General features: G+C 45.6%; 1 protein-coding gene across 3 annotated transcripts in view; it reads left to right on the top strand.

Annotated features, from left to right (window-relative positions):
* EFCAB5 (EF-hand calcium binding domain 5) overlaps nt 1-11,535 on the top strand; it is a 107,254-nt gene extending 95,719 nt beyond the window's left edge. For all 3 annotated transcript variants that reach the window (XM_040338574.1, XM_040338575.1, XM_040338573.1), the window contains 3 exons: nt 3,630-3,859; nt 5,133-5,229; nt 11,354-11,535. In XM_040338574.1, the coding sequence (XP_040194508.1) occupies nt 3,630-3,859; nt 5,133-5,229; nt 11,354-11,505 (479 nt within the window). In that variant the 3' untranslated portion in view covers nt 11,506-11,535. The remainder of the gene's footprint in view (nt 1-3,629; nt 3,860-5,132; nt 5,230-11,353) is intronic.
* Nucleotides 11,536-13,177: the final 1,642 nt, after the last annotated feature.

The following is a 13,177-nucleotide window of genomic DNA, read 5'->3' as shown; positions in this document are numbered from 1 at the left end:
TCTCCTCTCTCCTCTACAGCCTCGACCTGAGAAGGATGGGGGGGGGGGTGCTGAAAATGGAAGTGTACTCCTCTCTCCAGCCGCGACATGAGAGGGGAGGGGAACTGCCGAAATGAAAGTGTTTTCTCTCCTTTCCTCAGCTGCACGCTGCGAATGGGGGACGGGCCCCTGGGAACATTCGGGCCCCATACAGGTGTGATGCCTGTACCCCCCTGATAGCAGCCCTGGTGCTAGCCTTTGGTGCAGCTACACTTATTTTGAAGCCACCTCTGCCCAACCCATCTGCCTGTCTCTAAGCCAGTGTTTCTCAATTCCAGTCCTCAGGCCCCCCCAACAGGTCAGGTTTTCAGGATTTCCCTCAGATGAAAAGGCTGTGGTGATTACTAAGGCAGTGAAACTGATCAAATCACCTGTGCAAAATAATGGAAATCCTGAAAACCTGACCTGTTGGGGGGGCCTGAGGACTCGAATTGAGAAACACTGCTCTAAGCCAACAAGATATTGGTGACAAAACTGCAGAACCACCTGTCAAAATAATCTGAGCTGGGTGCATGTGCTATGTGTTCTCTATTTGGTCATATTGAGATTTTTTTACTTCATGCTCCAGCTTATTTCACTAAATATAGCACTTATTACCATTATGCTACCAAGCAGCATAATAGGGACTTGCATTACCATTTAAAACCACAAGATGGCAGTATCCTCCTTACACTAAGACACTAATGCAATCTCCTTTGTGGCATTGTTAATTATTCCCAACAGGCATAAAATTTGATTTCTTAATGAGTCAGACTGGTAAACTGTTAGGTATATAAGTGCACTGAATTATAAAACATTATTTTCAATCAACCATAAATGATTATTATTAAAATATACCTAGATATGCAAAGTTATTATGAGTGGACAGCTCCTGCAGAAGGCGGTTATAATCTATGTACATAACCAGGTGTGTCCCCAACAAAATAAACAAAAGGCTGTAAGGTCTCTGCATTAAAGTGTAGTTTATTGTTCATACATTTTTAAATTATAATTGTGTCAGCCACCGTTGTTAATTCACATAATTCTAAATTCTGCATCAATTCATAGCCAGGGTAGTCACTCCATTATTTTAGAATATAAATACTCAAACAAAAGATCATTTCTTTAATCTCCATATCTACTGATGTCATTAGATTTCATCAGGAAAATCTTGCTGACCAATCTATTTGGGAACACCAGTGTCAAATATTTATGACTAATCTCTATTGTCATTAACAAAATAAGCTGGTGTCCAGGGGCGGACTAACAACTCATGGGGCCCCCGGGCAATAGAAGACTATGGGGCCCCTGTGCTTACAGATGGCCACCACGCCAGGAGGCAGTGCAGAGGCGGGGCAGCTAAAATCTCGGCATTTTCACATCAGAACCATGTCGGTTTCAGACATATCAGGGACAGATATAAAAAAAACATAGATTTCTCTTTCGTTCATAGACGGACACAGCCTTCATTGACCTTAGGGTTATGCTTCTGCCTAAATCTCCTGGTAGGAAGAAGCATAACCCTAAGGTCAATGAAGGCTGTGTCCGTCTATGAACTCAGAGAAATGGATTTTACGGTGAGTACAAAAATCCTTTTTTCTCTTTCGTTCATAGACGGACACAGCCTTCATTGACCTTAGGGTTATGCTTCTTCCTACCAGGAGATTTAGGCAGAAGCATAACCCTAAGGTCAATGAAGGCTGTGTCCGTCTATGAACTCAGAGAAATGGATTTTACGGTGAGTACAAAAATCCTTTTTTTTACATACTGTCCCTGGTTTTACTGAGCCTGGCAACCCTGGTGGGGCCCCCTAGTGACATGGGGCCCTCGGGCAGTGCCCGAGTGACTCAATGGTCAGTCCGCCCCTGCTGGTGTCAGAATTATATTGATGCACACTGTCCTCCAAATTACTACACATGCTCAATCATTCAAATCAAGCAGGCTTGCCTATTGGAAGCTCTATGGTTGATTCGTTGAATGCTCCTACTTATGAAGCTATGCACAAGCAATGGCAGTGGAGAGTTGTATTATATATTTTGTATTTGACCTTTACAGAAGATGCCTGCAAAAGCATCGAAACAAATGCCAGTAATTAGGATTAAAACATTTCAAACCATATGATCATGGCAAAACTCAATTTTTATGTTAAGGATCCTCTGGCTTTATATACCTTCCAGTTGGGATAGGTTAGAGAGTCAGGGCTATACAGCCCGGGGAGCTGCAACATATAAATCAAGCTTTAGCTATGTTTTTATGTCAGTTTACATTAATAAATCCAACTAGAATCAACAGCAGATGTCCTATATCTCCTCTCTATTGCATACACACACCTTCACATGTAATCAACCTCTGATCAAACTACCACAACATTATCAACTGAGACGCACCCTGCCATAAACTGTAGGCAGCCATAGCCGAGGAAGTAAAGAGAAGAAAGTCTTGGCAATAATTAATATATTCATGCAAAAAAAAAGAAGGAAGAAGGCAAAAATGCAAAAGAGAGATTGAGAGAAAGAATTCAAGCATTTTTTAGGAATGAAATTGAATAAAAACTATAAAATGGTAAAAAGTACACTTGCACTATTAAAGGGTATGCAAACGTTATATTTTTAATAAAAATAAAGCAGCTTGCACAACAAAAAGATCAAAAATTTGCAAAGAATACCATAGAAATGAAAAGTGCAGCGCTGGTTTTGTTTACGTTTTTTGGTTTAATTTTAATTTATCTAGGTTATCAGTTATCTGATATCACATCATTTTATAGTGTTGCACTTTTATTTTCTATGGTCTGTTACATATACCTGTTTTGTTATACCTGTTTGAAATGTAAGTAAAAGAAACTGTTGATCCTGTTATCTGTTGATCTGAGGATTACAGAATGTCGCCCTCTGTGTTATGGAGAAGAGGGGGAGATGTTTGTTGTCCCCTAGGGGGAAAATGCTTTCCTTCCATAGATATATTACAGTGAATGAGCATTGTCCCTCTAGGACAGGAAGTGTTACTGGCAGGCAGTGGCGTAGCGTGGGATGTCAGCTCCTGGGGCGAGGCAAGTAATTTGCGCCCCCTTGACCCATGGACTTGCCTATTTTCAGCTAGCTCCAGTCTGGTGGCTGTAGGGAAGAGGAGAGCGTGCTTAATAATGACTTCTAAAATCTGGAGTGGTGACATCATGCATATGTTCCTATGTCCCATCTGTTGTTGGTGCTCCCTCCTATCCACACTCGTGACAGCGTCCCTCTAAATTTTGCGCACGGGGCGGTGTCCCCCCTTGCACCCCCCCACGCTACGCCACTGCTGGCAGGTAAAAATGAAATGTAAAAAACCCTAAAAAATAAAACTAATGCATACACGTCATCTAAGGACTAGTAAACTGCAATTTATTGCATTTTGTTTTTGGGTTTGGACATTTATGTATGATTGAATAATTACAAGAAGCCGAGTCCATATTCTTCAGTGGCGGCCTTTTTCCTACATATTGCCCTACATCAGTGACTCAAGTTTTCTACAATGTATGCAAAGGAATTAGCAATAGCTATATATCACGTGCATTTGCAAATGACTGACTTTCGTAACTTGGGTATTTGAAACTTTATTTTCTATTGTGACCACAGAGGCAGAACAAGTATCTGGACAGAGAAAAGTAGGCGTCCTATTCCATCGCTTCATGCTGCAGGATCTGAGGCAATGTGTCAGCAAACTGGACTACCAGTCATTTGCTGAATTGAAGAGCTACAAGGAGCCACCAGTCATGGTGCACAACATCCTAAAAGCTGTGCTGCTGCTATTTTTCCCTGAATGGGATGAATCCGAGGAGATCCACAGCTGGAATCAGTGTAAATTGGTGGGTTATTACCATTAAATCAGTATTTCAGGAATACAGTAGTTTTTGCATTCATCCTATTCCAGTGATCTTCCTAAAGCTGCCCAAAGGCATACGATTTTCCAAAGCCCTAGCTGCTGAATGATCAGATACAGAGTGTATGCAGATATCTATAGACATGCACATTTGTTTCCTAATCTGATTAGTCAAGTGACGCTAATCTCATATCTCTGCCCGGAATGCCTTGACATTATTTACTGAGTTTTTTTGACTGATCATTTTACATTAAATTAAGGAGCAGGGCTATACACATCACAGCTCATTCATAAAATACAGACCACAGTGTGGAGCCATCAGACCCCACTGATTTCTTTCTGCTTAACTCAGCAGAGTAAGAGCCATGACTGGAAGAGAGAAGCTCATGTGACTGACAAGTCACATGGACAGGCTCTCCTTCCAGCTTTTTTCCCTACAATTTGCATATTTTTTTTTTCTGCATGCTCACTTTGGACTTCAGTAAGGCTGCTTTCACACTTAGGCCCTTTACAGGCGCTATATCGCTAAAAATAGCGGCTGTAAAGAGCCTCTCCTCTCACTCCAATGTGAAAGCCCAAGGTCTTTCACACTAAAGCGGTACGCTGGCAGGACGCCAAAAAAAGTCCCGCAAGCCGCATCTTTGAGGCGCTGTAGGAATGGTGTATACACCGCTCCTACAGCGCCTCTGCCCATTGAAATCAATGGGCAGCACCGCCGTACAAATTAAAATGCAAATTAAAGTGTCACTAAAAGGAAAAAAAAAATGTAATTTAAAATAACAAACATGTGATACTTACCTCCACTGTGCAGTTTGTTTTGCACAGAGTGGCCCCGATCCTCGTCTTCTGGGGTCCCTCGGCGGCTGTCTCTGGTCCTCCACACAATTACTAACCACAGTCATGCGAGAGCTCGCATGGTAGTCAGTAATTGCGGGCACGCTCCCGTGTATCACTCGGCCCCACCCCTTGGTGCGCCGCGTCACAGGATGTGATTGACAGCAGCGCCAGCCAATGGCTGCGCTGCTCTCAATCCATTCGCTCTAACCAATCAGCGGCCAGGCTGAGTGGCGAAGAGGATATCGGGACCGCGCTGGACTTTCGAGGGCTCAGGTAAGTATAACGGGGGTTCGGGGGGGCAGCATTCGATGTTTTTTCACCTTAATGCATAGACTCCTTTAATTCTACATGCACGTCTTCTCTTTTTTTATATAACTTCTTTAAACGAATGCAAACTAAGTTAATTTATTTATATCTTTTAGAAAGTAAATAGTGATTTGATTCGAAAAATTTTATCCTTTGACCCCACGGCTCAGTATGTCAGAAGCAATCCAGAGATCCTTACTAAGTACATTAAAGGTAATTGTAAACATTACTAAACTGCATTGAAATAGATTGTCATACACATACCACACCTTTGTTTTAAATTTTGCTTTAAAGGCTAAGTTCACCTTTGGTATCATGGTACATGTTACACTCGTATTTAGGGTCTAACATGTAACATGTTAGTGTGCACCTCTCCCCGCACCCCCTGATATCCCCTTCACCCATGATCCTCCTCCCCGCACCCGCTGTTACACCCGCACAGCTGTGTCATTCATTCACACAGATCTGTGAATAAACTACAAGCCCCATCTTCCACCGTGGCAGATGGCTTGTAGTTCTCAATGAACTGCAGGGGCGCTCTAGAGCTCCCTTGTAGTTTCTTACTTTGCCTGCACTTCAGTAACTGTCTGCCCATATGGGAGGTACGGGCAGACAGCTGTACTGAGTGTCTGCAGGAGCCTGACATCCAGGGCCGGCGCTACCACTAGGCGGATTAGGCAGCCGCCTAGAGCGCACTGCCGCCTAGAGCGCCCGGCCGCCGGTTATTCTACTACTCCCGCACTGTCCACAGAGCTTGCACTATACATAGGCAGCCGCTCTGAGACTCTGACATGTGTGAAGCAGCGCGCTCCCCCCCCCCCCTCCGGTCTCCGCTCTGACACATCAGTGACATCATGTGATGTGCGTCCACACTGTCCAGAACACCCCCCAGCCCGCTCTCCACTCTGACTCGGAGCAGAGATAGTTCTGAGCAGCAGCACCAGCCCCCACGCTCTGCGCTCTGACGTGTGTGTCCAGCGTCCACCACAACCCCCCCCCCCGGAGGATGCTCTCCTGCACTGGCCGTGTCACATTGGAGTGGAGCCGAAAGTAAATCATGGGACAGTCGCGCGGCGCCTGTCGGCGGCTCTCCGGGCTTGGGGATAGATGGAGGCGGAGCCTGGACACAGACAGAGGCAGGTACGAAGTGGGCATACGGGCGCCAAGTATGTACCTACCCCCCCCCCCCCCCCCCGAGGCTGCATTGATTGACAGTGGTGAAGCAGCATTGATGGTCACAGCTGAAACTGTATTACTGTAATTGATGGGCACAGGTGAAGCAGCATTAATGGGCACAGGTGGGGCTGGGCTGTATTTGATAGGCGCTGGCTGTATTTGATGGGCACCGGTGACACAGCAGTAATGGGCGCTGGTGAGACTACTTTTGATGGGCGCTAGTGAGGCTGCCTGCATTTCATGAGCACAGGTGAGGCTGCGTTTGATGGGCGCTGGTGAGGCTGCGTTTGATGGGCGCTGGTAAGACTGCGTTTGATGGGCGCTGGTGAGACTACGTTTGATGGGCGCTGGTGAGACTGCGTTTGATGGGCGCTGGTGAGGCTACGTTTGATGGTCGCTGCAAAGACTGCGTTTGATGGACGCTGGTGAGGCTGCGTTTGATGGGCGCTGGTGAAACTGCGCTTGGTGGACGCTGGTGAAACTGCGTTTGATGGGCGCTGGTAAAGCTGTGTTTGATGGGCGCTGGTGAGACTGCGTTTGATGGGCGCTGGTGAGACTGCGTTTGATGGGCACTGGTGAGGCTGCGTTTGATGGACGCTGGTGAAACTGCGTTTGATGGGCGCTGGTGAAACTGCGTTTGATGGGCGCTGGTGAGGCTGCATTTGATGGGCGCTGGTGAGACTGCGTTTGATGGGCGCTGGTGAGGCTGCGTTTGATGGGCGCTGGTGAGGCTGCGTTTGATGGGCGCTGGTGAGGCTGCGTTTGATGGGCGCTGGTGAGGCTGCGTTTGATGGACGCTGGTGAGGCTGCGTTTGATGGGCGCTGGTGAAACTGCGCTTGGTGGACGCTGGTGAAACTGCGTTTGATGGGCGCTGGTAAAGCTGTGTTTGATGGGCGCTGGTGAGACTGCGTTTGATGGGCACTGGTGAGGCTGCGTTTGATGGACGCTGGTGAAACTGCGTTTGATGGGCGCTGGTAAAGCTGTGTTTGATGGGCGCTGGTGAGACTGCGTTTGATGGGCACTGGTGAGGCTGCGTTTGATGGACGCTGGTGAAACTGCGTTTGATGGGCGCTGGTGAAACTGCGTTTGATGGGCGCTGGTGAGGCTGCGTTTGATGGGCGCTGGTGAGGCTGCTTTTGATGGGCGCTGGTGAGACTGCGTTTGATGGGCACTGGTGAGGCTGCGTTTGATGGACGCTGGTGAAACTGCGTTTGATGGGCGCTGGTGAAACTGCGTTTGATGGGCGCTGGTGAGGCTGCAATTGATGGGCGCTGGTGAGGCTGCGTTTGATGGGCGCTGGTGAGGCTGCGTTTGATGGGCGCTGGTGAGGCTGCGTTTGATGGGCGCTGGTGAGGCTGCGTTTGATGGGCGCTGGTGAGGCTGTGTTTGATGGGCGCTAGTGGGGCTGCATTTGATGAGCACAGGTGAGACTGTATTTGATGGGCACAGGTGAGGCTGCATTTCATTGGCACTAAGGATGAGCTCTGGCGTGTTCGCATAGAACACGTGCAGAGCCCGCCAGGAAGTGTGCACGGCGCTGTGCTAATCACAGCCAGGGAGACATTGTCCCGATGCTCGGCTGCAGGGATCGTGAAATGTCTCCCTGGCTGTTATTAGCGCAGCGCCATTCACACTTCCTGGCGGGCTCTGCACGTGTTCTATGCGAACACGTCAGAGCTCATCCTTAATTATCACAGGTGAGGCTGCATTTGATGGGCACAGGTGAGACTGTATTTGATGGGCACTGGTAAAACTTCCTGAATTTGATGGGCACAGGTGAGGCTGCATTGATTGGCACTGGTGAAGCGGCATCACTTACAGTCACACATAGACACTGAAACACACAATGCATTCCTGTAGACACACAAAAACCTCTGGTCCCTTTATTAAAAAGGTGTGGTGTACATGGGTAGGGCAATGGGGGTGGAGTCAGGGGTGGAGCTAAAGGTGTGCGCAGCTTTTTGCATTAGGGTGTGCACCCCAAATGTATTAAAACATGAACGGGGTTAATAGGGCAGTGGATGGTGTCAGTAGAGCAGTGGACTTGTCAGTAGAGCAGAGGTTGGTGTCCGCAGGGCAGTGGATGGTGTCAGTATGTTTTTGTTTGTGTTATTTTTTTAAAAGACTTTTAGGAGCTCCATTGGGGGGCTTTGGTGGAATATTAGCAGGGGGACTCTGCACCCCCTGCGCGCGCCTATTGGTGGAGCGGGGGGGCGGCAAAATGAGGTTTCGCCTAGGGTGTCAAAAATCCGTGCACCAGCCCTGCTGACATCCACGATCTGCTAATTGTGGCCACAATGCTCTGCAGGCTCCTAGGAAAAAATTTAAATAAATGCAAATTTTTATATCCGCAAAAAAAGAAAATGTGCATTTATTTACATTTTTTTCACAAAGTGACATTATCTTTTACATTTTAAAGGCAAAATAAGCTGCAGTACACAGAGTTATTGCACATACTTTGTTAAAATATCTGCTTTTTCAAAATAAGTCTCCTATTCCACATAGGAATAATAGATTGGTAGCTACACCTATAACATTAAAATTACAGTAAAAAAGCATACCATTTGTTATTTTACTAAAAATGAGCATACAGTACATTCCTGAATCTGTCTTTGTATCTGTCTCCTGTAATTCTCTGAACAGCAGTACTCGACATTGTAAAGGAATGGACAGCACTAAAGACTAATCAGACTCAGGCTGCATATGCATGTAATGATAGGGAACATGCTAACAGAAAGAGACAGCAGAGGGAGCAAAAGTCGTGCTTTATTGGCATTATGCAGGTCACTCATTGTCTAGTCAGCAGCCTGTGGGTAAGGAGGGGACACTGCTATATTCCTTAGCAGTAAGAGGTGGCAGAGGTGTTTGTTGGCAGATGAGATTGTTGCCATACCTGTATCACAAGTTCTGTATTTCACTGCTGTCCTGGAGTTCAGATTTAAGAAAGAGAAAGGTAAAAGCACGTACACACGATCTGATTTTCCGACAGGAATTGTGTGACAAGGCTGTTGTCGGAAAATCTGACCATTTGTATGCTCCATCGGACAATTGCTGTTGGATTTTCCGGCAACAGATGTTGGATACCATTCGGACAAAAATTCAACAGTACAAATACGCATTTTCAGAAGCAATGCTAACCATAACACAACCATAACACAACATTAGCAGAAGTTTCCCAAAGGGTGGCGCTAAAGAGCTGAAAAAACACATAGTTTTGAGTTTGTTGGCCGACAATTCTTTGCTGTTTGTATGCAAGACAAGTTTATGGCCAACGCTCTTTGGACAAAAGTCCTACACTTTGTCCGTGGAAAATCTGATCCTGTGTACCAGGCTTAAGGTTGTCAAAAAGCAAAAACAGCAGGGTTGTCACATTAGGGTTGACTTACTATAGGTAAATAGGATGTTCACTTTGAAAAGGAATTTGCATTTTGAAAGATTTTTCCCTTATCTTAGTAAATGTAGTGAAACTCTGCTGACCTCCGTCATCCAGCCATGTGCAAGCAAAACTACTTTCTTTTTTATTTTCCTTGCACATGACTTGATATTCTTTGTAAAGTGAATTTCCACCACATTCACTAAGCTAAGGGAAACTTCCCTTGCAAATGGCTAATTACAAAATCACAAGCCTGTTAGTAAAACAACCCCATTGCCTGTAGAACAGGGATATGCAATTAGCAGACCTCCAGCTGTTGCAGAACTGCAAGTGCCATGAGGCATGGCAAGACTCTGACAGCTACAAGCATGACACCCAGAGGCAGAGGCATGATGGGACTTGTAGTTTTGCAACAGCTGGAGGTCTGCTAATTGCATATCCCTGCTCTAGACCTTTAAAATGCTTGTTAATGCAACTGCACATTGTGTAAAGATAGCATGGGCCACCTTCATCTATACTTACGTGATGGAAAACCATAGTGGGCTGGAACAGACTCACAGGGCTGCCGGCGGTCACGCGCATTGGCTCAAATGTCGCGGGCGCCTCCTATCGCTCTTCAATCGGCCGACGTACTCCTACGGCGATTTGCCCAGGAGAGCCAACCTGCCGCAGTATAATGATGGTGGCTGGTCGGCAAGCAGTTAAAGTGGTTGTAAATCTCATTCATTCGTTTTTAACTAAGCACATATATCTGTAGTGTTTACTTATCTCTCTCCAAAGCTCTAAGTGTGGTTTCTCTCTTGTGCTTTGTTCCTCTCTTATCAGCATGAGTTACTTCTGACAAGTTCTCTGACACATGAGATAACAGTAGCTGAAAATTTGTGTCGGGGAGGGAGATTAGTGGGAGATTAGCAGAGAGCTTGTCTATTCAGAAAACAGCTCTTCATGTTCCTTTGATCCTCTGCTTAGGGGTGTGTCCCTTCCTCCAATCAGCTCTAACTCAGTGCAAGTCAAGTCTCCCCACCCACCACTATGTACTGCTGAAAGATGAAGAAATATTTTTAACATGATCTGCACTTCTCAAAGGGTATAGAAAGGTGAAGACAGCAGATATACATGTAAAACTTTTGTAGGAAGATTTATTTCATCTGTGGCTATTCAATTCACTGGGTATATGTGAGGGTTTACATCCACTTTAAGTAATACTTCAGCTAATACCAGCCTAGAGAATAAGTAGGCTATGGCTGGATCATTATCCTATTCATAAAGCCCTGTACATACGATCGGATATCTGAGGAATCTAATCCGATGGATTTTTTCGTCGGATATCCGATGAAGCTGAATTTCATCAGTCTTGCCTACAAACCATCAGTCAAAAATCCGACCGTGTCCAAACGCGGGGACGTAAACCACTACGACGTGCTGAGAAAAAAAGTTCAATGCTTCCGAGCATGTGTCGACTTGATTCTGAGCATGCATTGATTTTTGGCCGATGGACTTCCACACAGACGATCGTTTTTTTCTATCGTTTTTTTATCCATAGGATAAATTTAAAACATGTTCTATTTTTTTTAACCGATGGAAAACAAACTGATGGGGCCCCCACACGATCGGTTTCGGTCTGTTTTCATCGGACAAACCGATCGTGTGTACAGGGCTTTAGACTTAAACAAAACTTGTGAGTTTATATGAAGTGACAGATATTTTGGGCAAAATTTCCCTTATGTGGGTCATAAACCATATGAATAATTTTCAGCACAGTGTTTAATAATTTGTACTTGTTGCAGGTATTCCCAGAGGAGCAGTCTGGAAACAGGGCTCCATCCCCGCGGAGCATCTCTTTAACTGGGCTTTCACCTGTCTATCTCTTATGGAACTCAGCCAAAAAATGCAAAACGCACAGGCACCATCACAAGTCTTCCTGCGAATGCCAAACTAAAACCTGAATAAAAATACTGTTTTTATTTAACTGATTGTGTGGTTTTCTTATTTGTTCAACTATTGTCAGAGGTTGTTGCTATAAACTATAAGTGCATACTCATGTATAAATGATCTATTAAAGTGTAGGTTCATCTTTACCAAAAAACACCCTGGGCCAGATCCTCAAAAGAGATACGGCGGAGTAACTGCTGTTACTCCGTCGTATCCCTGGTCCTAACTATGGAACTGATCCACAGACTCAGTTTCCCATAGTTAGGACGAAGATCCGACATGTGTAATTGAATTACACTGTCGGATCTTAAGGATGCAATTCTAGGCCGGCCGCTAGGTGGCGAGGCCATTGCGGCCGGCGTAGAATATGCAAATGACCAGTTACGGCGATCCACGAACGCTCCGACGGGCCCGTCGCTTTAAATCTACGTCGTTTACGTCGAGTTCCGCCGCGTAAAACTAGGGCTAAGCCCTAGTTGTCTTAAGCCATGTTAAGTATGGCCGTCGTTCCCGCGTCAAATTTTAAATTCTACGTCGTTTGCGTAAGACGTCCGTGAATGGCGCTGGACGCCATTTACGTTAACGTCTAAGCAAATGACGTCGGAGCGATGTCAGTTAGCGCAATGCACGTCGGGTAATTTACCCGACGGAGCATGCGCAGTACGTCCGGCGCGGGAGCGCGCCTAATTTAAATGGGACTCGCCCATTTGAATAGGAACGCCTTGCGCCGGACGGATTTAGGTTACAGCGCCGCAAAATTCCAGGTAAGTGCTTTGTGGATCGGCACCTAACTTGGGAATTTTGCGGCGGAGTAACTTAAATCCGAAAAGTTACGTTGCGCCGCGGCTTTGTGGATAACCCCCCCTATGCTGTCCCATACGGTTATAGCAGAATATTAGGCTAAACCTGCCTTCTAGCCAGGGCTCCCTTTCAATTTAAAGAATGTAGACCAAGGGACAATAAAAGAAGCTTTCTTTAAATCATCTGCCGCCGGTGATGGCTCTGTTCCGAGTTATTGCCAGGGTGAAGCAGCTATTGAGACCAGTGACTCCTAGTGCCACAGGAGGGAGTGTGGTCCTGTTTTTTTTTTTGTTTTTTTTAACAGCATGGTCCTGTTGGTTCTGGCTGCACATGCACAGTATATACTCTCCCCTGTCGCAGCGACTAAGCTTATAATAGACAACAGTATAGTGTACACACTGTGCATGTGTGGCCCAAAAGAACAGGGTGGCACTTCCTCCAATGCCACTAGGGTGCGCTGGTCCCAACAGCTGATCGTTCCTACAGTACACTTGTGCTCAAAAGTTTACATACCCTGGCAAAACTTATGATTTCTTGGCCATTTTTCAGAGAATATGAATGATAACACACAAAAAATTCTTCCACTCATGGTTAGTTTTTGGCTGAAGCAATTTATTATCAATCAACTGTGTTTACTCTTTTTAAATCATAATCACAACAGAAACTACCCAAATGACCCTGATCAAACGTTTACATAGCCCAGTTCTTAATACTGTATATTGCCCCCCTTTAACATCAATGACAGCTTGAAGTCTTTTGTGGTATTTGTGGATGAGACTCGTTATCTTATCAGATGGTAAGACTGCCCATTCCTCTTGGCAAAAAGCCTCCAGTTTCTGTAAATTCTTGAGCTGTCTTGCATGAACTGCACATTTGAG

This window comes from Rana temporaria, chromosome 2 (assembly GCF_905171775.1).
Source record: "Rana temporaria chromosome 2, aRanTem1.1, whole genome shotgun sequence".
In the NCBI taxonomy this organism is placed as follows: domain Eukaryota; kingdom Metazoa; phylum Chordata; class Amphibia; order Anura; family Ranidae; genus Rana; species Rana temporaria.
The sequence above is the reverse complement of the archived record's forward strand: the minus strand, read 5'-3'. Positions and strand labels throughout refer to the sequence as shown.